General features: G+C 42.0%; 1 protein-coding gene across 3 annotated transcripts in view; it reads left to right on the top strand.

Moving 5' to 3' along the window:
- actn1 (actinin, alpha 1) overlaps window positions 1-24,644 on the top strand; it is a 59,329-nt gene that overhangs the window by 29,403 nt on the left and 5,282 nt on the right. For all 3 annotated transcript variants that reach the window (XM_080784640.1, XM_080784639.1, XM_080784641.1), the window contains exons 4-17: window positions 3,216-3,302; window positions 4,839-4,926; window positions 8,620-8,698; window positions 10,394-10,475; window positions 10,956-11,041; window positions 17,261-17,353; window positions 18,021-18,251; window positions 19,500-19,647; window positions 20,425-20,575; window positions 21,646-21,754; window positions 22,082-22,222; window positions 22,422-22,604; window positions 23,195-23,329; window positions 24,032-24,211. In XM_080784640.1, the coding sequence (XP_080640766.1) occupies window positions 3,216-3,302; window positions 4,839-4,926; window positions 8,620-8,698; window positions 10,394-10,475; window positions 10,956-11,041; window positions 17,261-17,353; window positions 18,021-18,251; window positions 19,500-19,647; window positions 20,425-20,575; window positions 21,646-21,754; window positions 22,082-22,222; window positions 22,422-22,604; window positions 23,195-23,329; window positions 24,032-24,211 (1,793 nt within the window). The remainder of the gene's footprint in view (window positions 1-3,215; window positions 3,303-4,838; window positions 4,927-8,619; window positions 8,699-10,393; window positions 10,476-10,955; window positions 11,042-17,260; window positions 17,354-18,020; window positions 18,252-19,499; window positions 19,648-20,424; window positions 20,576-21,645; window positions 21,755-22,081; window positions 22,223-22,421; window positions 22,605-23,194; window positions 23,330-24,031; window positions 24,212-24,644) is intronic.

Raw genomic sequence — 24,644 nt, 5'->3', positions numbered from 1 at the left:
ACAGATAAGCATCATTTTAGGCATGTTCGACCAATGGTTAAAAGCCATGCATTAATTAGACTGCCAGTGGCTTTATTTACCACTAAGTCAGCATCTGATCAATTATAATTAGACTATCAGCCAAGTCAGCGATGCAATAGGAAGCATTACATTTCATGTTGTCAATAGTTCAGTGTGATAACACACTCTCTCTCTATCTTGCTCTCCCGTTGCCATGGCAGTGGCATTGGCTGCTGTGTGCTTTAATGAGCGCTAAGCTTTCTATTCCGGTGTGTCGGGACAGTAGTTTGCAGAGCACTTTCTCCCCTTGAGGGCTGAGGCTGCTCATTGTTCAGCACAAACATCTCAGGGATGTCCATCCTCCTCCCCTCACAGAGCAAACATGTCTTTAGCAGAGTAAACACACATGTGTACACACAAAAGCCACACATAAACAGAAGTGTGTGTGTGTGTGTGTGTGTGTGTGTGTGTGTGTGTGTGTGTGTGTGTGTGTGTGTGTGTGTGTGTGTGTGTGTGTGTGTGTGTGTGTGTGTGTGTGTGTGCGTGCGTGCGTGTGTCCTCCTTTTTGGACACATACACACACTACGCAATTGAAAAAAATGTCACATTTGTGTTTGCCCATATACTTATATTGTTTGCCCTAAAACTTATATTACCTTCACATTCAAAAATGTCAAGGTGTGTCTGTCTACTGACTAACCTTATCAATAATATTTGAGGATATCATACAGAAGCCTTGTAATGAGTGAAGGCCATGTTAAACACACAGTAGCTACTGTAGCTCTCAACACCAAGAGCCCAGCCCTGTGTTTGGACTCCGCCCCTCTCCCACCTCAAACCCTGACCTATAAAAGTTGACCCCTGTCTGGGGGCTTACAGTACATCTCTCTTTAGCTGGGTCATACATACTTATGAGGGACAATATGACGTACATTTTCCCTTCATTGTCAATAGCGTTTTTAAAACAAACATTGAACTAAAAACAAAGGTAAATAATTATAAAGCACATTTAACTTGACCGGGTCAACCAAAGTGCTGTTCAAGTTAAAAACAAAGAGCAAATAATGCAATATAAACAGACATTAGCTGACAATTAAATAAGCACAAACAAACAAACCAACATTAGCACTAGTGAGGGAAATTAGTGCTACATCAGCTTAAATAAGTCTTTAACAAGGCTTTGGAAATACTGTAGCTATCGACTGGGCGGCTCTAATGTGTATGGGCAAATTGTTCCAGATCCTGGGGGAAAGCTGTTCAATCCCTATCTCTGGATACACTTAAATATATACTTTATTAAATTAAATGTGTCTGAATTGGCAGTTCTTCTCATACTGAGCAGGATTAAATACATTGCATCATCACTGTCTAGACAAGTAGACACGTCCATGGGCTGATTCATTATGGATTGGCGATGTATTGGATCTGCTTTTTAGGTACTCCGATCAAGCGCATCAGTCCCGACCATAGGGACTCTGAATCCCCCGTACCTAAACAGTAGATCCAAAACGACAGGTTGGGGTGGAGGAGGGTGAGCAGCAGGTTGTATACAGCAGCGCAGCAAGCAAGCAGGAGGAGGAGTCCAAACCCTTCCAGTTTAAGTAGCCGGTATAAAGATGGAGTGAGTGTGTGATTGGCTGAGTGAATCATGTGAATGAGAGCGTAATGCTGACGCGGCCCAATTCGGCCGGCAGCAACTGCACTGAGGTTTCCTGAACTGAACTTGCTCCGCTCATGTCTGTGACAGGCGTGATGCTCATTGGATCACCACCCACATGAAAACCAGGCATACTTAATGAACATCAAACCATAATTTTAACACTTTCTGTACACTTTTTGGAGAAAAAGAATCTCCTAGTATAATCATAATACCTGATGATCACATGGGGGGAAAAACATCACGGCACTCCATCTTTAATCATTATTGTCCAGGTCAAATGATCTACATCACATGTTTGAGTAAAGTCTTTGCTGGTGGCATTGCATCAAGTAAAATTCTCATATTTTTCTATTCTTCTTGAAGGGAACTAACGGAACAAATAAAAGAAATGGAGCAGTTAACATTTAGAACAATTAGGGGAAATCTTGGTAGGGGTATAGCTCTGTGGTGTAAATGGGAGAGCTACTTGGAAGGTGTGGGAGTGGATGGGGATAATATGGAGTGGAGGGTAAAATGGTAGGTAACTTCTACTTTCATATATAGCCCCACACTACCCTTTACACAGGGGGCTAGTAACTAAGTATTCCCAACACTGTCTATCATCAGTGTGTGTGGGTGCCTAATGGCCGAAAAACATAATGTTTTGTTGCTCTACCTTGCATAGAAGAAAGCTCCCAGCTGGTGTTTTCTCATGTTAAATTGTCCAGACATCCAATTGACATTTCGCTGTCTGAATTTGTGTCATAGTTGAGTGGCGGTACAGTACTAGTAGTACTGCACAGTACAGTAACTGTCATACCCTGCAGCCCACCCCACAACCCCCATGCACACCCCACCCCCTGTGCCTAATTGGATTAGAGTAAGAAACAAATGATTATCGGAGGCAGGAAAACAAGCTGACCCGTTAAAGGGGATTTCATTATAAACAATTGCAACAGCGAGAAGAGTCGGTTCGTTCACAGACGCCAATTATATACGGGCTAGAGGGCAGCTTAATGTAATGGACTCGGGATGAAGTACTAGTACGAGTAGTAGAATGAATAGCTGAATTTATGAAAAAGTCATGTACTGTAACTGCAGGTTTTGTGCCTTTTTTGTTTTTTCTTTCGAATTAAATGTTGACATTTAAGGGAGACCGCTGAGCTTGTCAGTTCTTGTCAGTCATTATTGGAAAATACGCTTTGCGTCAGTTGTGCATCACCCTGTCAGGTTTAGTTTCCAATAAAATAAAAGTTGGTTATTGAGGGGCACTAGCCCCTCCTATGCCCAGTTTACCGTGACAAACAAAAGTGAGGACAGAAAAGTGAAGACGCAAATTGTGATTGGAATGACATTTGTGACGATTGTATTGGCTGAGCATGGAATGTGATGTATATAATGTATGATGATAAGAGCGCCCCTCACTTCACGTGTGTGTGTGTGTGTGTGTGTGTGTGTGTGTGTGTGTGTGTGTGTGTGTGTGTGTGTGTGTGTGTGTGTGTGTGTGTGTGTGCGCGGCACGATTACATATGACTTAATCTTAATCTAAAAAGGTTTTTTTTCCTCCTTTTTGCAGAGATTGTGGATGGTAACGCTAAAATGACCCTTGGCATGATCTGGACCATAATCCTCCGCTTTGCCATCCAAGACATTTCAGTTGAAGGTAGTGTGTGTGTGTGTGTGTGTATATTTCTCACATCCCTTCATTAATTCACTTGAAAATAATTCCTGCTCTATGATCTCAAGCACTTTTATTGTGTCTCCGCACTACTGCAATTTATCCTCTATAATGATCTGTTTTAGAAGGAGAAGAAAACATTGACTTAATATGAATGTGACAGCAGGAAATCTGCTTTTCCTGTCCTTACTATTAGGAAGTGATGTTTCGGATTATGGAAACAGTTATGATATGGCGTGATGTTTCGGATTATGGAAACGGTTATGATATGGCGCTTTCCTTGTTTAACCTTTAATCCAGTTGGATTATTCTTTCTTTTTTAACCACTTAAGCAAGCATTTTATACTTTTCATACTTATACAAATTGTAAATACAAATTGCGGAAATAGCCAATCTAAGCTCACAATGTGTTCCATTGTAACTTGTGCAAAAAGTGGAAACCAGTGTGCACAAACTACTGCTATAGTACATTAAAAGATGTATAGCTGGAAGCATGAGTTCAAGTCCGTTGCTCTCCCCTTGTCCCCCATATATGGGGACTAGGTTGGTGGAGGGTGTGTAGAGCCCAGGATCACATTAGATGATTGACACAGGGGTGAAAAATGGGTTACAAAATCGTGGGATAAAAAAAATATATATAAAAAAAAGATGTATAGCTGTATTGCAATAATAATGTATGATTTCACAAAATCTCAAGGCATGTCAGGAACACGGCACACTGTTTGGGATCCATTCGCCTCCCTTACACTGTATACTAGTGGCAGAACTTGATCCTTAGCCAGTTATGGGCAGGGTCCAAAATCAGAGGCCTCAACCACTCAATTTGAACACAACTTACTCAGTTAGTAGTGAAGACACTCATACCCCTGCTGGTATAGGATTGTATCTATCTTCTCACCGTCCTAACTCTAACAACTCTCAATACTACAAAATGAAACAAGTGGAGAACAACTGGCAGCCAGCGTCATCTTATCTCAAGCAGTTAATGTGTCGACTGCAGAGTCCTGTATCAGGAGCTGTGCTGCATCTCATCCTTTCTCCCTCAAGCTCAAGCCTCATATCTGCTTTGATGACAAAATGCTGTCAACTACAATAATGTATTTTCAGCTGAAAAACGTGTCACGCTAAGTTTTTTTTCTTCTGACATTATGGTATTTAATCAAGGTCTTGCCTCACTGAAATATCATAGCCTATAATGTATGCAACCACTTGAGGCCTAGCATTTCTGGGGTGAACATTTGCAGAAAATAGCACAAGCTCACAATGGGTTGTAGATTGGATATTTTCGGCAAAGAGATTTTGTGTAGAGGTGAAAAAAGAGCACATAAAGTACAAAAGCGAGCCTGTTTTGCTTTACTAAGTAGTAAGTATAGAAGGTTTAAGTTGTTAAATAGACAATTTAGTGTTTAAGCGTTGAATCTCTCTTTCTCTTAATCCATGTCCAAATGTGGATTGTCCTGTGAGGTAGTTAAATGTCTTAGTTTTCACTATTTCACAAAGACCCTTGTTTCCTAACCCCAGAGACGTCAGCCAAAGAGGGCCTGCTGCTATGGTGTCAGAGGAAGACCGCGCCCTACAAAAACGTCAACATTCAGAACTTTCACATCAGGTACAAGAACGTCAACATTCACATCCCAAAAGCATCTGGATTGGAATTAATCAAGAGAGATAAATATCAGTGGTAGAATAAGAGAGTTAATTCTGAGAATAGGTCCTGTTGAGGACAGAATTATAGTCTAGTAACGGGCAATAGTAGCCCGTTTGACTTAAAGCAAAACAAATTGTGAATTTAGGTTGGGCAAGTCAGTAAGGAATGCTCTCCACAAGCATTGTTGATGTTCCTTTGAGCAAGGCAATGTACCCTGCACTCATCCAGCTGAGCTGATCTGTGACCAATGGCGGAAGGCTGTGGTTGTACTGAGTAGTGGATACCTCCCGGGTGGTGCTCAATTGCATACCTGTAATTCCTTTCCGGGGGCATTGCTTTTGAATAAGAATGTCTTTATAGTCTCCTTGCTGGATTTAATGGTCTGCTTTGAATATGTCTAAATGACCGCGGTAAAGAGGGAGTTATGGAAGTGGCCCTGAAACGGCACAGATGACAGCAGTGGCCCCAGACAATAGTAATGGAGTACAGCGCAGGCCAGAGAGCAAACAGCCCAACCACAGACCCTGCTCTCACATACCAGACCGCTTGAGTAGAAACAGTTGGTGAAATTGTAAAATGCTGTGTATCCTAGTTACAAAACCATGGTTAAAGTCATATGTTGATCATTAGAAACCTGAATGTGAGAGCTGGGATATGCTACTATTAGCTGGGACACTGAGGCATGTAAACCACAGCTAGCTGATCATAACTACATTTCTTTTGGTGGTCTCAAAATTCTATAAAATCCTTTACTTGGTAAGCATTGCTTGGTTGAGGTGCTGGGTTGTAACATAAGAAAAAGAATAAACCCGCACACCAATCTGCTCCAATGTAATTTATTGACAATGTTTCGAGCCAAGGCCAAAACTCCAAGAGTGACTCCTGATGAAGAGCCTTGGCTCGAAACGTCATCAAATTTCATTGAAGCAGATGAGAGTGCGATGAATGGGTTTATTCTTTTTATTTTTCTTCTAAAAAATATCCATTATTTAATCTGCTGTTTAAAGTACTCGTATATCATTATGATTTATGAACATCCAAACATATCTTCAATAAGACCTTAACCCTAGAACACCCGGACAATTATATTTTTGTATTCTTTATAATGTTGCTGTCTGAGGTGGGTGTGTCTTTCAGTACCTTCATGATGCTCAGTGACATCATAGATGTTTCCCTGCCCACATCCCTGTTTTTGAGTGGTGCAACCACTCCAAGGAACAGCAATGTCCGTGTTCACCTATGTGTTGGTTCACCTATGTATGTGACGTTAATGAGCACCAGTATGAGTACCAGTAGGGGCGCTGTTGTGCCAGAAACAGAGAGAGAGAGACAGTGCTGCACTGTTGCCTGCTAATGAGAGAGAGAGAGAGAGAGAGAGAGGAGGGGGGGGGGGAGTTGCACCACTCGGTTCACATGGGTGTGATTTCTTTTCTACAGGCAGGTGTTCAGGTGAATTTCACCCGTGTTTAGTGATGGTGTGATAGAGAAAAATTGCATACATCCACAATGGATGTATTGCATACATTCAGGACATGTGGGTGGACCAAAGGAGAAGTTCCCAGCTCCATTTAGTTTTTTTTATGAATATGTTTTTTTAAATGATATGCATGTTTTTCACCAATTTTGCCCCCTATGATAGAATATTAAAGAAGAGTACCTCAAGTTACCATGTATTGATGTACTTCAATATATTTTGATGAGAAATATTTTGTATGGAAGATTTTACATTGGGTCAAATAGGATGATGGTGTGAAATATTTCTAGTGAGAAATATTTTTAGTGTTCTAAGAAGTTTATGCTAGCATTGCGAGCTAGCATCAGGAATACTGTTGGTATGTATTATTTGAGATATGTGTTAAATAGTTTAAAGTGGCAATTGAGGGTATGCGCATGCATAAAGTGAATGGCAGATCGAGTGGCAAAGTGAGTGACAAAGTGAATTTAATGTTGTTTAAAGTCATTTAATGCAAACAAAAACTTTTCTGTTTGGATGTAGGGGCTGTCAAGGCCAGAAAGTCGTTTTGTGCCACTAAGTAGGCGTCCCGCATAACGTCCGGGTATGATGATGATGTCACGCACATACATCCATAAGTTTTATGTCCATTGTCTCCCTCTAAAGCCTGGTGATGCGAGGCTAGTCTCCCTCTCCCAACGGAGAGAGATATTGCTACGGACTACAATAAAGATGGTGACGTATCTAGTGTAGAATCCGGTCAAGCCCCCAGAACCGAAAGGGAGAACTGAAGCGCATTGGACATGCTGGCCGATTATAGGTACTGCAGCGTATTACAGCTGGGGCCAGACACATGAACAAGCGGAAATTGTTTCGTCCAATGGGCTCAACTCACGAGCTTGTGCATGGGGGTGACACTACTGCGAATGCGAAATGACGCAAAACGCGCCACAGAGGCCCCAAGGGATGAAAAGGGAGAGGGAGTATGCACTGGTTGAGCAAATGCCATGCAAGCTGATGGGAGGGGATTATCTATTATCAATCTATTATTTTTTCATTATGAATACAGTGCACTGCAATGTATGCTTCAAATAACTGTGTTTATGTGTCAGCCAGTAGGTGTCCTGTGCAACACCAGGGTGGAAGAGTTGGGAGACAACCTCTAATCACTGCACGTGTGCTAGTTATATTGTATTAACTTGACATTTTAACTTTAATTTGTAGCCTGCAGCAAAACCCTTTATGTCATACCTGTGTGAGGATCTAGTGGGGTTAGTTAGGAGTCAGGCCGCGTTGCACTATTGACTGTACAGACATTGAATTATTGAGAGTGACCACTGCGAGTCTCAGATGTGGATGAAAGCACAAAGCAGAGGTGAGAAGAAAGGTCACTTCAGGGGAAGGTAAAGCTTGAGGCCTCATGTTGCTCTTTCAGAGACAGAGGGAGATGTTAGTGTCTAGCACAGGCCTTTGATGTTGCTCTCTGTGAGAGACAATGACTGCGTTTCCCAAATCACACTTCTTACACCATGGTGTTACTCTTAGACAACAGACTGAAAAATAATGCTCTATAAGTGAATGTGAGCGTGCATGCACGTCCGCAACTGGTTTCATCAAGTCACACTTTGACCAATGTGGCCCCCACCCCAATATGAGTTTGACAAGCCTGTCTACATGAAGGTGAATAGTTGAAAATGCAGAACTAATAACTTCCCTCATCTGATGAGAGGTCATCAAAGGGGAGGCAGAACAATGAGTTCCTTATTGCTTGTGTCTTTGCTTGTCTACCATGGGATAGACGGGGCCTGTTCCAAGTGCACTCTACCACAGCGGTCCCATCTGCCACTGCCAGGGCCCACGCTGATTGACTCTCGGGATCACAGTGACACTGTGCATCAGTAGCCAGCTTCTGTAGCCACGTCATAACATGAACAGAGACTTGGATATGATGGGGCCATGTGGTGCCTCATCACCTCAATTAGACTGTTTGTGGTGGCATGGTAACACACTGCCCTATGACTAGGTAGGAGTAGGTAGGGGTGGGGCAGGGTCCCATGTTAGCAATTAGAAAGATAAGGTGAAGAAAGTAAACTTGATTAAAAACACTTAAAGTTATTTTTTTGTTCTGTGTCTCATTATGTTCCTCTTTCTTTCTTCTCGCCCTCTCTCTCTCTCTCTCTCTCTCTCTCTCTGTCCCACAGCTGGAAAGATGGCTTGGGTTTTTGTGCTCTCATTCATCGGCACCGTCCAGAGCTCATTGACTATGGCAAACTGCGTAAGGTGGGTTATTTGTCCCTCATTGTTATGCTGTGCAGCAGCCACCACACCGTGAACCACAGATATTCACCTGACTATTGGACTGTGCTGGTTAGGTTCATATATCATTTCTAGAATAGATGTACCAAAGTCCTGACAACAAAACGATGTGTCTCTGACTGTATCAGAGTACCCCTTGTGCACGTCTGTCTGGTTGGTTCTATTTTATATTACAGTATGCCCATACTATACAATATATCTGCCTGTGTATGTTTTCATCTCTGCATCAATATGTCTGTCACTTTTATGCCCATATATGATGAGTTTAATTAACTGAATTGTAACAATGTAGTATTCACTGTTAACAAACTTGTACAAAAATATTCAATCAATATCTATCAATCAATCAACAATCAATCAATCGGGTAGAAGAAACAAACAAGGAGTGCTGTTTAGATCTGGTGATAATAGTAGTAGCACATATTGATTTACGCTTGTTTTAATATGCTTGGCGTACCACATCGGTGCGTCTTAAATGACCACTTCAGCACAGTTGGCATGCAAGTTGTCAGTCACAGAGTGTGTTAAAGATGGAGTGCTGTGATGTTTTCCCACCCTAAAACATGATCATCAGGTATTATTATATAAGGAGGAAGATCTTTTTCAAAAAAGTGTACAGTATTTGTTAAAATTACGTTTTTATGTGGACACGCCCACTGCTGGTTTGCGTGATGGGTGGTGATCCACCTGAACTGAAGCTGCACCCATATCACACGTTTGACTGTCAAGGTTTCAGCCTCCAGGAAGAAACCCTAAATACAAAGGGAAGACATCATTGCACATACAGTAACAACCTTACCACACCAATGGGTCTAATGAAGTAGGCTACTTTCACCTCAAACAGATGAAAAACTGGAAAATATACAAAAATCACGGCACTCCATCAACTTTAATCTATTTCAAATATTATTCTGGGATTGTCTAGAGACTTTACTGGCACTTATTGTGTTGTCCTGACCTACAGTATATGACATCATAGATCTGGCACTGAAGTGGACAAAAACACAAAAGTATTTGCCACTTCTGTTTGGCCCAGATCTAAAGTCTTGTTATCAGAAGATATTATTGGCACACAGCGTGTTATTTAACAGCATGTTGCCTTTAGCTGTAATAAAAGGTAGAGAAACAAGGGCATACTACAGTATGTTCAATGTCATCTTGTCTTGACAGATATAATCAGGGCTCTGTGGAGATAATAGTGCTGTCAAATTAAAGGGATAGTTCACTTTAAAGTTCACTGTTTGGCGTCATTTGAACATCTACTCAGGTTTTGTGTAAATCTGGCTCACAGTATAGTATACTATCACATTTCCACATTTTGACCTTTAATCATAGTGCTCCCATCAGAGTGATCGGGTCATATTTGTTGTGCAAGTAATGAATGCACACAACATTCAACCATTGGTGAAAATTACATGCCATGAAAAACCCCAAACGAAAACGATAGGCTTTCAGCCATTCAAGCTTGAATCCCTATTGGCCAGGCTATGTTTAATAGTTATTCTTATCTTTGGATGTTTCTGAAATGGTTACACTGCAGTCCCCTGACAATGTATAGTTCAATGTATAGTTCTACTGAACATATGAATATAATATGAAGATTTTCTTGTGATTGCTATAAATATTGAAACATTTCGCTGTCTCTTGTCTCGCTAACAGGATGATCCAATGACCAACCTGAACACAGCCTTTGACGTGGCAGAGAAATACCTGGACATCCCCAAAATGTTGGATGCAGAAGGTGAGCAAGTTTGAGCATGATAACACAGTACACCACACAGCCTTTTTTTTAATTGTTTATCTGTTTCACAGGCTTAATCTGCAGGTCTCTGCAGTGTGGAGATGAAAGCTTACAAAGCTGAACGTCTAACTTATTCTCTTTTAACTGTGTGTGTGTGTGTGTGTGTGTGTGTGTGTGTGTGTGTGTGTGTGTGTGTGTGTGTGTGTGTGTGTGTGTGTGTGTGTGTGTGTGTGTGTGTGTGTGTGTGTGTGTTTACTTATTTGATGAAATCCTGCCCATTATGCACATCTGGAAGTCTCCTTTTCCTCATTCAGTGTTGTTTATATGAAAATGTAAACCCAACTTCTCCATATGCCATGGTTTCTCTCACACACACACACACACACACACACACACACACACACATGCTCTGTTTAACACAATGTTCCATCCTCCTCCCCCCCCCTCGTCCTCTGACTCCCTCTCTCCCCCTTCACACAGACATCGTGGGCACTGCCCGTCCCGACGAGAAGGCCATCATGACATACGTCTCTAGCTTCTACCACGCCTTCTCAGGCGCCCAGAAGGTATCCCAGGATGCAACGTGTGCTGCCTGCACCCCCTCCCACCAGCACCAGCACCACTTCTCTTCCTCACTTCCCTTCGTACCACAGCTTCACCCAGTTTCACAGCTTCTCTCTGTCTCCTAACGGGGTCCTTCTTTCTCTCTCTCTGCAGCGCTCAACCCGCGCCCACAGGCGTCACTCTCCTTCACTTTCCGCATGTTGTTCATGCCACCAAATGCATGATGGGACAGCAGCTGGTCTTTAAAAGAAAAACTAAAAAAGGCAATGGGCACAAGTGCATCTCCAGTCTCCTGTCCCCAAACCCCCCCCATCCCATCCTCTGTTGTAACCTACTGTAGCAGCTTTACAGTCAGTCTCCACTATCCAGCAGCCTCCTCGCCTTCATCTTTCATTATATATGGTTTGGTTACACTGAACAGAGTATGAGCACAGAGCAGGAAGTGCCGGAAAGCTTGTCTGCAACACGACAATGATTGGATATGATAAAAGCCACGGGTTCCTGAGAGAGCAAATCAAATTACTCTGAGACTCTAGCATGGCAGGAGAGATGTAATAGCTTAAGGGGCGGTTTAATGTTCAGCCTTGACAAAGTTGGGTTAAAATAGAGGCCCGGAAGGAACGTAGAGAATGAGATTAAACACAGCAGTACAAAGCTTGCGCAGTGCGCCGTCGTTTTATTTGTAGCAGATAGATGCAGTCTGGTTTGAGTCATTAGTCAGTTTCTCTGTTTTCTCCTTTCCAAACATCTTGCTCAGCACAGGTAGTTTCTCTATTCGATAACGATAGTTTGTCTGTTAGTTTTGACAACTACTTGCAAGCCTCCACCTCGTGGCTTCGTCTCAGATACACAAAACAACCCAGCAAGTAACAAGCAGCACTGTGTGTGTCCTCTGACAAGGAGCAACAGAGCATCTGAGTGCTGGTTATATAAGGTCTAATTTCATTGGAAAAGCCCAGAACAAAAGGGTATATTTTGCAGTGCAGCTGTGTTTAAGCAACCCAGATCAAAAATGGCTCTGTTTATAATTGGAGTGAGTGAGCAGGCGTGGCTCCCTTTATGGCAAGCGATGAAACTCCAGCTGGTTTGGATTGCATCATTGATCTAAAAACTGTGGGATGTGTTCCAGCGATAGTGGGCCCTCAAATTGCATATACACTGTATCTAGGGAGAACTTTCAAAGCGAGTAATTTATTGGAAAGGGTTTTGTTTACCATATGTGTCTGTAAAGGTTGAGATTAGATACATTTAACAGTTTAAAGTGTTGTATGACAATAGATGTGAAATTTACTTAGTGAGTAATTGATCACCTGAGTACTGGGCTACAATGACACTAGACTACAAAGTGATATTGGAGATGCAAATTACTTTCTGTGGGTTGATCTAACTCCAAAAATGTCCAGCCTTGCCTGTTGGTCTATAAACATAAACTTTTGTTGTTATTAATTAGAGGTTTGGCAGCTAGTACCACTATTGATTTTTCACTATGATTGGGAAAATTCTAAGTAGGGCTGTCAAAATTGTAGATCTCTCTCTGTGTGCTGTGGTTGGTGCTAGAGTGAGAATGTCCCTCTCGGATTGAGATCAAATTAAGCATGATTTGTAAATGAAAAAGGAATTAAAGGTCCCGGCTCCTGTCTTAAATAAATAGTCTGTCTATACTCAATGATTGAAGGAAATAAAAGCCTGGACTATTTATTTACGTTTTACAGCATCTGAAATCTGAACATGCTGTGCTGTGATAAACATAGAACAACAATTATATTTTGATCAAACCATTTGAAGTTACTGACCAAAATCCTAAGTATTTCCAAAGGCTTTGTAAATCTCAAATCTCTCCTCCTAGTGTTGTGAACTCTCTACCTACCATCATTACCACACGATTGTTGTTGAATTATTTAGTTGTTGTCAAGACCCAATCAGGAAGCATGGTTGTCTTTGTCATTGTTTTTAAAAGGTCCAGACTAAAGGTTTCTAAGTAAAACAGGGTCAACACTGAACAGTGTTTTATGTCTCAGTTTTAGGGTTAAAAATGCTACTTGCAAAATGTGTTTTCAAACTAATAATCGAGTGTATGTGGCCTCAGATACACAGCTTGATTAATTGAAATTAACACCTTGAGGAGAAAGAAATGTCCGTACTTCACCTAACTAACATCATGACTAACATACCTCACTATTAGAGCAAGTCAGGTTCATGATTGTTATTCCTAAAAGGGATACGTTGTATTTTAATTCCCAAATTTAGAACATGAACAGAAACCCCTTTGGTAGACTGGAGATGTCCTGACCTGAGCCCAGCGCTGCTTCCTCTTGTGATTTTGCCCCCTGCTGGTCCTTTTGTTTCTGCACACTTTTACTCTGCGCATTTCTCTTTCTCTCTCCCTCTCCCTTTCCTCTGTTCCTTGGACAGATATCATTAGTACCTTGAGGCCAGATGAGAAAGCCATCATGACTTATGTATCGTGTTACTACCACGCATTCTCAGGCAAACAGAAGGTGAGCCCAATCCCCTTCAAATCCTGCTTATACTCACTGAACCTTTCATCCACTGGGCCAGTTTCTCACTAAAGTGGACCTAGCGTGGATTATTTTATACAGCACCCTCCACAACATCCTGCACTCTTAAACACATTTAGGCCTGACATTTTCACATAAAAAAAAAATAGCAGACCTACAAGTTCATAGCTATTTTCAATAGCTAAAGTTTAACGTAACGCTTAAAACACCAAAAGGGGTTCCTGCCCAGAATGGGTTAAACACATTTTATTCTACTTATGACCACTTAGCATCTGCACAGAATCAATCCATTTCTGATTAAATGCCTTGCTCGAGGGCATCGTGGTACTAGTGGTGGATGTTTATCGGTAGATATACGGTTAGATTCTATATAGAAAAGTGCCTCCTAACAATGGGTGGATATGTGCCAAAGTAGCTGGCAGAGCATCAGACTTTCAGACCAGAGTACAACTTCACTGGTATTTGTCTGGTGTTAATTCCACACCAAACCTGGGCTATGCATTTCAAAATGTTGCCCTTCAATCCTAAATTTATATCCAGAGTGTGACTACTGTGACGGTACACAGAAAAGCCCTGGTGGTCACTCAGAGTGTAAAAATAGACCTGGAAGGGACGGGTCCATTTTTACATTCTCAAGAAGGATTTTACTGTGTGTACCAAGTATTTTCACAACATAAAAACAAGCTAAAGCTTTTTATTTATTAAGATCCAAAGACTGGAGCAGTCCAGCAAAATTGGATCCAACCACTTGCACAAACTTGTCAGCAACCCAACATTGGCAAGTTGGATTGCCAAGCTTGGCAAACTTGCTTGGCTTGTGAATAAAGTGTGATTATTGCATTTCTTTGGCCAGACAAACTGCTGTCCTGTATGTACTCTATATTTGGATATTCTTGTATTTCCACACTAGTGTACTGTAGTAGTGTAAAACTGATTTAAAATACACCAAAAGCAAATTAATCTGTATGCTAGAAACCATCTTGCAGAGGGAGCCAGCAGCTTACCTCACCTGACACTTGACCTCAAGTCACCATCCAGTTGTAATGGAAGAAAGCCGTCATAGTGGGATTCTGAGTTGCCCTAAGGCTACGCTTATATTATCTTATTTCCTGTTACACACCAAGCACATACTGTACATACATTCACATAACACCCTCCAACATAATATAGGACATATAGCCATTGTTTTTGGTCCATAGCATACATTTTTAGCATTGATAACCCTGCTGGCCTGGGAAGCCTTCTTTTCAATTTTCATGTTTTAAAATAAATAATGTATTGATAAAGAACAATACCATAGGAATTAACAATCTTTTAATAAAGCTCCCAGGGGAGAATAACAGACAGTACATATTATTCAATCTCATTGCCCTGACAAATCTGTATTAGGATCTTCTCCCTGATATTGTAATAATGAGCATATTCTCATAGCGGCCATTTTGTTCTTACTGTACATCTTACGCAGGGGGTGGGAAACCCCAATTGACACCCTGAGATACAATAAATCAGCAACTCCCTATGCATTGTGGCTAGCATTCAGTTTTATGAACCTGGCATGGATTAGCACGTAGAAGCAACAGCCAGGAGAATAGTTCCACCTCTATATAATAGATTGTTACCTCATGGTAGAAATCCCTATAAACATCATCACTCTTGCATCGCTTAGCCGTCTAGACTTGGCCGTGGAAACCTAACTTCGACGTTACCTTGAATGGTCCAAGTTGGGTTCACGAGTGAGCTGTGAGATAATTATTGTCATAAGTTATCCACGGCAACAGCAGGCTGTGTATTCTACTCTTTCTCACCCTCTATTGAGTCAGGGCACAGTAATTCACAGTGGGGTTTCGCTGTAAGCCTGGCTGTCAGGGTCTTGCAGTAACCAGGCCCAGCGTGTGCTATGAGCATTTTACACATCGTTCACGGAGGTGCGACCCCGCACCTCCTGGCTCTTCCTTTTAAGGCAGCCGGCCCGCTGCTCCTTGGCCCCACAGAGCATGGCTCACAGCCGAGCCCCCCATGATCTCTCCTAACAAAAGCAGAGAGGAATCAGTCCCTCCGTGAGGATGCCATTCTGAGAGGCATGGAATGAGGTGGTGGGAGGGACATTCAGGTCTGTCTCATTGTGTCTTCAGCCTAACAAGTTTTTTGACCTTCCAAAAAGGACATTGCTGACTCTGAGAGGTTTTCCTGTATTTCTCTTACGTTTGCAGCCAGTACGGTCCACTACTGCAGGAAACGTAAATCATGCATCTTTAAAAGAATGATCTTATCAAAGCTTTTTGAGGTGAAAATCAATAAGGACACAGCCACATTTTCACTGTTTTTTGATTGGGGTATGCAGAGCTTATAATACACAAATACTCTGCATGTCACCTAAGCTTAGTCTTTTTACTGCCAAAATCTTTTCTTCATGTCTCCCTTTGCTCTTCTACCTACTGTATGAACATGTTGATTCAACCAAGACGATAAACTGAAAACATTGTTGTCATGGAAAACCTACTTTCTTCCTGCCCTGCCAGTTTACTTATGAAGACAGAGGGGCCACATTAACGAAGCGTTGTGTCATGGAAGGGCCTCTTTTTCCCTGTCAGGAAGAGCTGTCCTGATGGGAGCTGTGCTCTCTGTCTATCCAGACAGAGCTGTATGTAGGCTGAGAACTTAGAATATCGGATGCTGCTCTATAAAAAGACAGTGGTGCAGAGAGAGAATGGAAGTGCACGCACGCACTCACTCACTCACTCACTCACTCACTCACTCACTCACTCTTAATGACAGGTATGTGCACTTGTTAAAGATTAAGTCATCTGGTCTCTGTGGAGTCCTCTCCGCTAGAAAAATACATTGATTATTAATCTCAGGACACTGGGGAGACATTCACGGTTCAACACTTGGCATCAGAGTTGTAGCCGTCACACAAGTCCCACTTTTTACATTGCTACTGCAATGTTGCGGCTCTGTTGCTCCAACCCCCGCAGGATTTGTTTGGAACATCCTGCAGCATTTGAGGAGGCTGTAAACGGTGTGGAGGGAGATCTACAGTACAATGGCTCCTATACTGGAAACAAGCCTATGGCTCCATTCAGTGAAATCATCAGTGCTAATTAAAGTCTGAGAGGGTAAAAGAAAAAGTCAAATCAAAATGACTTCATGGCATTCATACACGAGCCATACTCAATTTGACATCATTCTTATGGCAGATGTCTATTACCCCTGCCTGTCAAAACTACAGGTAAACAGATTACATTTCAAATTACTTTATAGAAACTATGATGACAGTTTGACTATTATACCTTTCAAAATCTGGTTGAAGTAAGATTTTAATAGCAACCTCATAAAGCGTGTGACACGTAAGCTTGTAGATGTTCACCTTTGATGCAGAATGGTCGCCTATTTCTACCAAATGTTCACCTACGTGAAGACTCAACCCAAATAAGAAATGTTTTGCAGCAAGGGATAAAACAGACAAAATGCCCAGCTTTATGGTTAACACAAACATCTTGAGGCACAATGTCCTTCAAATAATGTAAAATGCAGGAAATTACATGAGCGCCCATTAAATGAGCAGTGCAAGGCGCTGAAAACATCTAAGACACCCGGAGTGAACAATGCAAAATGCAGTGATGCGAGAAAGATCACGGAAGCAGAGAGAGCTTTCAGTCACTGCTGAGTCTCATGTTGTCTTCTTCCCTCCCTCCTATCCAGGCAGAGACAGCTGCCAACCGGATCTGCAAGGTGTTGGCTGTCAACCAGGAGAACGAACAGCTAATGGAGGATTATGAGAAGCTGGCCAGTGATGTGAGCACATCCCCCTTTTTGTCCTATATTGGCCCTGCATTCTTTCTATCCTACTACCTGTCCCATTCTCTTGACATCCCCCGCCACCAAATCCCAGGGGTAACGTGCTCTGTAGATGCAGTCGTGCACACAACAGTTTAGTATGTGAACGTCTATTTAGGAACTGACAGCTGAACCTGTGACAAGGAAGATATGGTTGGCTTGTGTTTTTTTAAATGAAAAGTTTTAAAATCTCAAGATATGGTCAAATCAAAGATAGTTTGAATCACATGATACAACACATTCTTAGAATTTCTGTGAGTTTTATATAAGATGGCAAGTAATAAATGACAGCACAGTTGGCTAACCAATTATCTTATTCTGTTTTCCTCCTTTTCGATCACATGACCATTCATTTCACCACCCGTAATTTCATCCTCCCGACTCTCCCTCTTTTATCTGCATGTTCTTCCTGTTTCTCTCTGCCCCCTCTCTCCATCTCTCTCCATCCTTGTCCTTTTACCTGTACTTCCATCTTTCCTCCTTACCCTGAATGTGGTCTTCCATCTGCATGGCACTGCTCTCTCTCTTTCTCTCTCTCTCTCTCTCTCTCTCTCTCTCTCTCTCTCTCTCTCTCATCATTCACATACCCAACACACACAACCACACACACGCTCCCCTGATGTAGCTATTGGAGTGGATCCGTCGTACCATCCCTTGGCTGGAGAACCGTGTTCCGGACAACACCATGCAGGCCATGCAGCAAAAGTTGGAGGATTTCAGGGACTACCGACGCCTCCACAAGCCCCCCAAGGTGCAGGAGAAGTGTCAGCTGGAGATCAACTTCAACACGCTGCAGACCAAGCTGAGGCTCAGCAACAGGCCCGCCTTCATGCCCTCTGAGGGCAAGATGGTGTCGGTGAGGACACACACACACACACACACACACACACACACACACACACACACGTAGCTGTAGGGTGGAAACCTTGTCTGTCTAAAAACTACTGTACTTACTTTTCAGGAAATGGACAAAAGAACCTGATTGGAACTCTGGTTGGATCCAATTTAGTTATTATTTACTAGTCACAAGCTAGATTTGTTAATACTACTCAACATTTACAAAACACACAGACTGACTAACCATTGTCACTTTCACAATTTCTGTTAATTAGCAAAAATAATAGCAGATCAACAAGCTAATAACGCATGAATTGCAACACGTTTGGAGCGTGTAGATGCGCCACCCTCTTGTAAGATGAAGTAGGGCACTAATTGAAATATGGAGGTTTCTGCCAGATAGTAACGATATATGTTAAGTTGTATGTGTAATTGTAGTCTCATGACTATGTTCTTGTATGCATAGAAATAGCATTGCTAACATGCACACATACACTTTTATTCACTCCAGTTTGCAAACAAGGAATGCTGTCTCTGAATTTTTTGTTGAACCAATGAACAACAGAGATTATAATAAATTAAATCAAACCAACTGTGGCCAACTTCCTGCCAGAGAATCAGACTCTGTCTCACGTCTGTTCTCAAGACCCAGTTATTTGGCACAGCCCACAATCTACTGTATCCTGCAAAGTAAAATCCTCAGTGTTAATTTATCCATTTGTAAGTCCGAGAGTGTATACAAATATAACCAAATTAACCTGTGTGTATTCTTCCTCGGTATCAATCTTGAGCCCCTCCCTTGTTTAAGGGGCCCTTGGAGTCACCTACTGGAACAAATCCTCGGTTGTATACCTCCTGCACGTATTAATTTGTCTTTCAACTGAATTATGTGCAGTAGACAAACTGACTCTTTAGGAAACCTAAGCCTTATGTCTGTTAATGCACCAAAGTGACTTTTGTGTAACTCTTTTTTATCACATACTGTACACGTAGAATCTTACTACCAGGAAAGATCTAAGTAAATATAAAATAAAGTCGGACACAGTCAAACTGTGTCTGACTTTATTGCCTGTTGGCCAGGCACATTACTCATCTATTGTACATAGCCCAAAAGATGACCTAATCTAATGTACCACTGACCTTAGGTCTGTAGCTCTTGTGAATCAGTCAACTCACTACAATTTAACAATAAAAGGATTTATTAAGTCAATGGATAATTTGAATGTCTAATTGAACAAAATTATAATTTCCCATTTCCCCCGCACAGGACATTTCGAATGCGTGGGGAAACCTGGAGGGAGCAGAGAAGGGCTATGAAGAATGGCTCCTCAATGAGATTCGCAGATTGGAGAGACTCGACCACCTGGCAGAGAAGTTTCGCCAGAAAGCAGCCATTCATGAAGCCTGGACCGAAGGTACTGTGCGGTCTGACTTCTAGCTTTGTTTTAGAGGCACACGTTTTTTAAGCGTGCTAATTCTAAGTACAATATGTGTTGTAGTAGGCAGGTCATAGTGAAAGCAAGTTGTTCTCAAAGTAGGGTCTAGCGTTCTAAGGGCTTCTGAGTAAGATTTGTAAACGGACCACTTCACCACTTTTCAACTTATATTCATATAATTGGTCTTCACTAATGTTAATGATAAAATACCACATTGTTTTTCTACTCTACCACCAGTGACATCATCGTTAGGCAGATTATTTTTTCAAACAAGATTTCTTTCAAAAAGGTTCAAAAGATTTTTATTACCGTGAGAATGGTAGTCCATTATAGCATTGCAACTTTTCAGGAATAGAAAGCCTGCACTTTCTATTAGCTTGGAATCCCATCGATGATGTCACTGGTGGACGGGTTTTTGAACTGCCCCCAGCCCTCCCATGAGACACAGATTGTGGCATTTTATCGTGAACATTAGTGAGGACCAATTATATGAAGGCAGGTTGAAAAGTGGTGAAGTGGTCCTTACGACCTTTAAACAGCTTGCTATTTCTTTTTAATCTTGATAAAAATCTTAACATTTTAACAACATATATCTTTTATGAGTGTCCCTGGCACAACATCTTTTCAAACGGGGGTCCATGGCCAAAACATTAATTTAGGGGTCTTTGACATGAAAGAACCAGTGATTAAAGCAACAGAATATTGATTTTACAGCCTTGTTTTGTAATGCCAAGTGTTCTCTGTCTCCCTCTACAGGAAAGGAGGACATGCTGCAGCATACGGACTATGAGACTGCCACTCTCTCAGAAATCAAGGCCCTGCTAAAGAAACATGAGGCCTTTGAGAGCGACCTGGCCGCACACCAGGACCGCGTGGAGCAGATCGCTGCCATCGCACAGGAGTTGAAGTATGTGTTAGTGAATTTACATTGAAAGATTCCAGGTAAACGATGAACCTAGCATCTGTTTATATAACTGGCTGTATAAATTACATTCTTGATGATGTGCTCAAGAAAAACAAGCCTAAGAAACAAAAACATGATAACAAATGACCAAGATATGACTGCGTGGTAGCCATAACTTAGCTAGCGTCAATCGGGGCAGAAGGTTGCACGAAATTTGGAGCGAGTCTGCAGTTCTGACTGCAATGTAGAGTTTGTTCCACAGTGCATGAGGTAGAAGAGTCTGGGACGTGTGGATCGTTGCCCCAGTTGTTTTAGAGAAGATGCAGACAGATTATCTGTGTTTGCAAATCTGAGTGAGCGGGAAGGGTTGTAGTGTTGCATCAGGCTTTGAAGGTATGGGGATGCCTTTGGTTGCCTTGTAGGGCAACATCAGTCTTTTGTACTCGTGTGGCCAGCAACCGGGAGCCAATGGAGGGAGCGGAAAATCGGGAACATGTGAAAAGTTTGGCATGACCGGACGACCATGTGTGCTGGTCATCCAGGTTTTGGATCATTTGGAGGGGTTTAAGTGAGCATGCTGGAAAGCCAGTAAGGACAGAGTTAGTCATAGTGGATTAGCTTAGGGTGAGATAAGGGTGATTTCATGCTAATTCGTCTAAAAGCGCCAAGTTTTGCACATATATAACCTACTAAGCCTAGGGCAATGATTTAGCTAGGGCGCCTGAGCCGGTGAAATTCCAACTAATGCTTTGAATGGATTCAGAATCATGAAAACCCCCTACTGTAGTTTGACACATCACATGCTACTTTTAAAGCATAAGGAAATGTAGAGAATGTTGCCTTATATAGGTTGTTAATGGTGGCCAAATGGATTTGGCGCTTTTAAACGCAATATATCCCTAAGCTCCTCCACTATCAGGTTTTGAGATGACTGAGGACTTTATAAGGAGCTGGGCTGACTTCTGAGTGAGGAAGGGTCTAATCCTTCAAATGTTATATAAATTGTAAACTTACCGAAGGGTACTAAATAGATCCAATCATTCAATCCTTTGTGGTATTGGTGTATGTTGCAGCGAGCTGGACTACTATGACTCCCCCAGTGTGAACGCTCGCTGCCAAAGGATCTGTGACCAGTGGGACGCCCTCGGAGCCATGACCCAGAAACGTAGCGAGGCTCTGCAGGTGAGACTCTCGAAAGACCCTCCTGTTTAAATATAGAACTAAATGGGACATAAAAGTGCATTTTGAGTGATTACTGGAGCGTTTGAATTCTGCATTTATTTTTTTAATAAACCTTTAAAATGTAATGTCATTCTCTGTTATGTCTTCAAATGAAATTAGCTTTCGGTTTTTTTCGAGAATTCATTTGAATGTGGAGAGTCACAACTGTTCCCCTGGTGTTGTCCTTCCTAAACAGAGTGCTGAAAAGCAGCTTCTTCTTACAACCTCTGATATTTTTTGGCATACAGTGGACTTGCTAACTGAACCATTTTGTCTCGTGTTCAACAGAGAACTGAGAAGCTGCTGGAGACCATTGACCAATTGTACCTTGAGTTTGCCAAGAGAGCAGCGCCGTTTAACAATTGGATGGAAGGTGCTATGGAAGACCTGCAGGACACCTTTATTGTTCACACCATAGAGGAGATCCAGGTGAGACCAACAAATGTTAGGATGTTCGCTGGTATCTTCAAAGTACTTCTTTACAGGTCCATATAGTTAGTCAATTTATGGGGATTTTTACTGTGTAAAGTGGCTTAAGGAGGAAAAGAATGCTCACAAGAGCCTTTGGTATTGTAGCATCACTAGTGTGATATTTAAATCTCAAGCATTTCCTTTGTCTGTGTCTCAGGGATTAAGCACAGCCCATGAGCAGTTCAAAGCCACTCTTCCAGAGGCGGACAAGGAGCGCCAGGCCATTCTAGGCATCCACAACGAGATCGCCAAGATTGTCCAGACCTATCATGTCAACATGGCTGGCAGCAACCCCTATACCACAATCAACCCCCAGGAGATAAACACCAAATGGGACAAGGTAATGGGAATCGATTAAGAACAGTCTGCTTCGAGGCAAAAAAGGCACACATCATTTTTGAGTGGGTGTTGTAAAAACAGGAACGTTTAGAATGAGATTTAATCCAATTCTGTAAAAGTGAAAAGGCGTAATCTTACTATTGTCTGTTACATTGAGCATTCTTCTATTCACTTAGGTTCACATAACTGTGCAATTAATATTTAGCAATGAGTGCAAGACTGGAACAAGCTTCAATTAATATGTTGCCATCATTATACAATGATGTTTGATCATTATACAGGCAATAAGTGTAACGTACGGTAAATGAGTAAGGTGCATATCTTCCTTTCTCACTGCCCAGTGCCCACACTTTCCTGTCTTTCATCACTGTACTGCAAAGTGCATGTTGCACTTAAAGTAGCATTAACACATCTGTTGTAAACAAGTGTAAGGCTTAATTGGGTCGTCCACTCACAGTTAACAGTCTTTGTATTGAGTTTGTGCTTGAAATGTACTGTAATTCTGCAAACTGTTAATAAATATTTCAATCAATCAATCAATCAAACATGTCTTGTTAATTGCATTGATTTCCCATGATCCCCCTCCAACAGGTGAGGCAGCTGGTGCCTCAGCGGGACCAGGCCCTGATCGAGGAGCACGCCCGTCAGCAGAACAATGAGCGCCTTCGTAGACAGTTTGCCAATCAAGCCAATGTCATCGGACCCTGGATCCAGACCAAGATGGAGGTTGGTCTTAGTCGGACTGGACATTCAAAGAACTGTAATACACGTAGACAACTGAGGTCCCTAATTCTGAAGCATGGAGCACCGAATGTATTCGCCTCAATACTGTGCCAGGTGATTTCATTAATTAGTGAATTCCAAACACGGCACCAGGTGATGTCACTGATTAGTGAAACTTCAATTCTACATCTGGTAATTTCACTAATTGGTGAAATCCTCAGATAGACTTCCTCAACATAGTCTGTATAGACGCATCCACAGATGGGTCCCAGACACAGCCACAGGATTTCCAGTAGGCTGAGCCAATGTAGCTGCGGTGTAAACAGCCAGGTCTTCTACTTACAGTGAATGAGAAAGTGACTTGCGTTCGTCTGATGAAGTTACTCATTTACCTGCTTTTTAGTAACACTAACTTTACAAAGATGCCCAGAACATTGGGACTTACCTGTGTAGTTTATGGGTGCTCCAACAGTAGTGGGGAAATTCAACTTTGGAGAGAAACGGAATGGCAAATACATAAACCTCTACAAGCACCCGGCCGCATTTCGTTGTGCATTAAGTAGTGTACGGTAAAGTCTGCTTTAGTATAAGAGCTCAGCTGAGCTACATTGGCTCCGTCTACAGGAAATCCCTTGGCTGCGACGAGGGGACCTGTATGTACATATATATCTATGTAATACACTGTGTGTGTGTGTGTGTGTGCAGGAGATTGGTCGTATCTCCATCGAGATGCTTGGCACCCTGGAGGACCAGCTGACACACCTCCGTCAGTATGAAAAGAACATTGTTAACTACAAGCCAAAGATAGACCAGCTAGAGGGTGACCACCAGCTCATACAGGAAGCGCTCATCTTTGACAACAAGCACACCAACTATACCATGGAGGTAACGCCTGAGAGCTTCCCAGTACAACAGATGCTTATATACTTACTGTAGCCTGCCTTCTATCTTCTCTAACCTTTAGGTCTCTCTCTGCTGTCCTTCCATTTATGTTTAATGCCGTTTTAGTGTGAATACCGGTAAATAAATAAGAGGCCAGGTACGTAGGGCTTCAGTGTCCTGCTCATGGGTTTCTCAAATCACACATGCAAATACCAATCGATAATGAAAACATAACACCGCACCGCCGATCCTAGTCATGACAACGCAGTTTACGTTGTTTTTATAATTTTTTGGTGTGATGTCATGACAGCAACATGATTTGTTTGGGTGTGATGTGGATGTATTTGCAGTGGGAAGTTGGGAACTCTATATGGTTATACTGTATATGACTCAGACATAACCATATAAATATGGTTATGTCTTAGACATAATTGGT

The sequence above is a fragment of the Protomyctophum bolini genome (genome assembly GCF_963924005.1).
Source record: "Protomyctophum bolini genome assembly, chromosome: 15".
NCBI classification, from domain to species: Eukaryota; Metazoa; Chordata; class Actinopteri; order Myctophiformes; family Myctophidae; genus Protomyctophum; species Protomyctophum bolini.
This window is presented reverse-complemented; position numbering and strand designations above follow the sequence as displayed.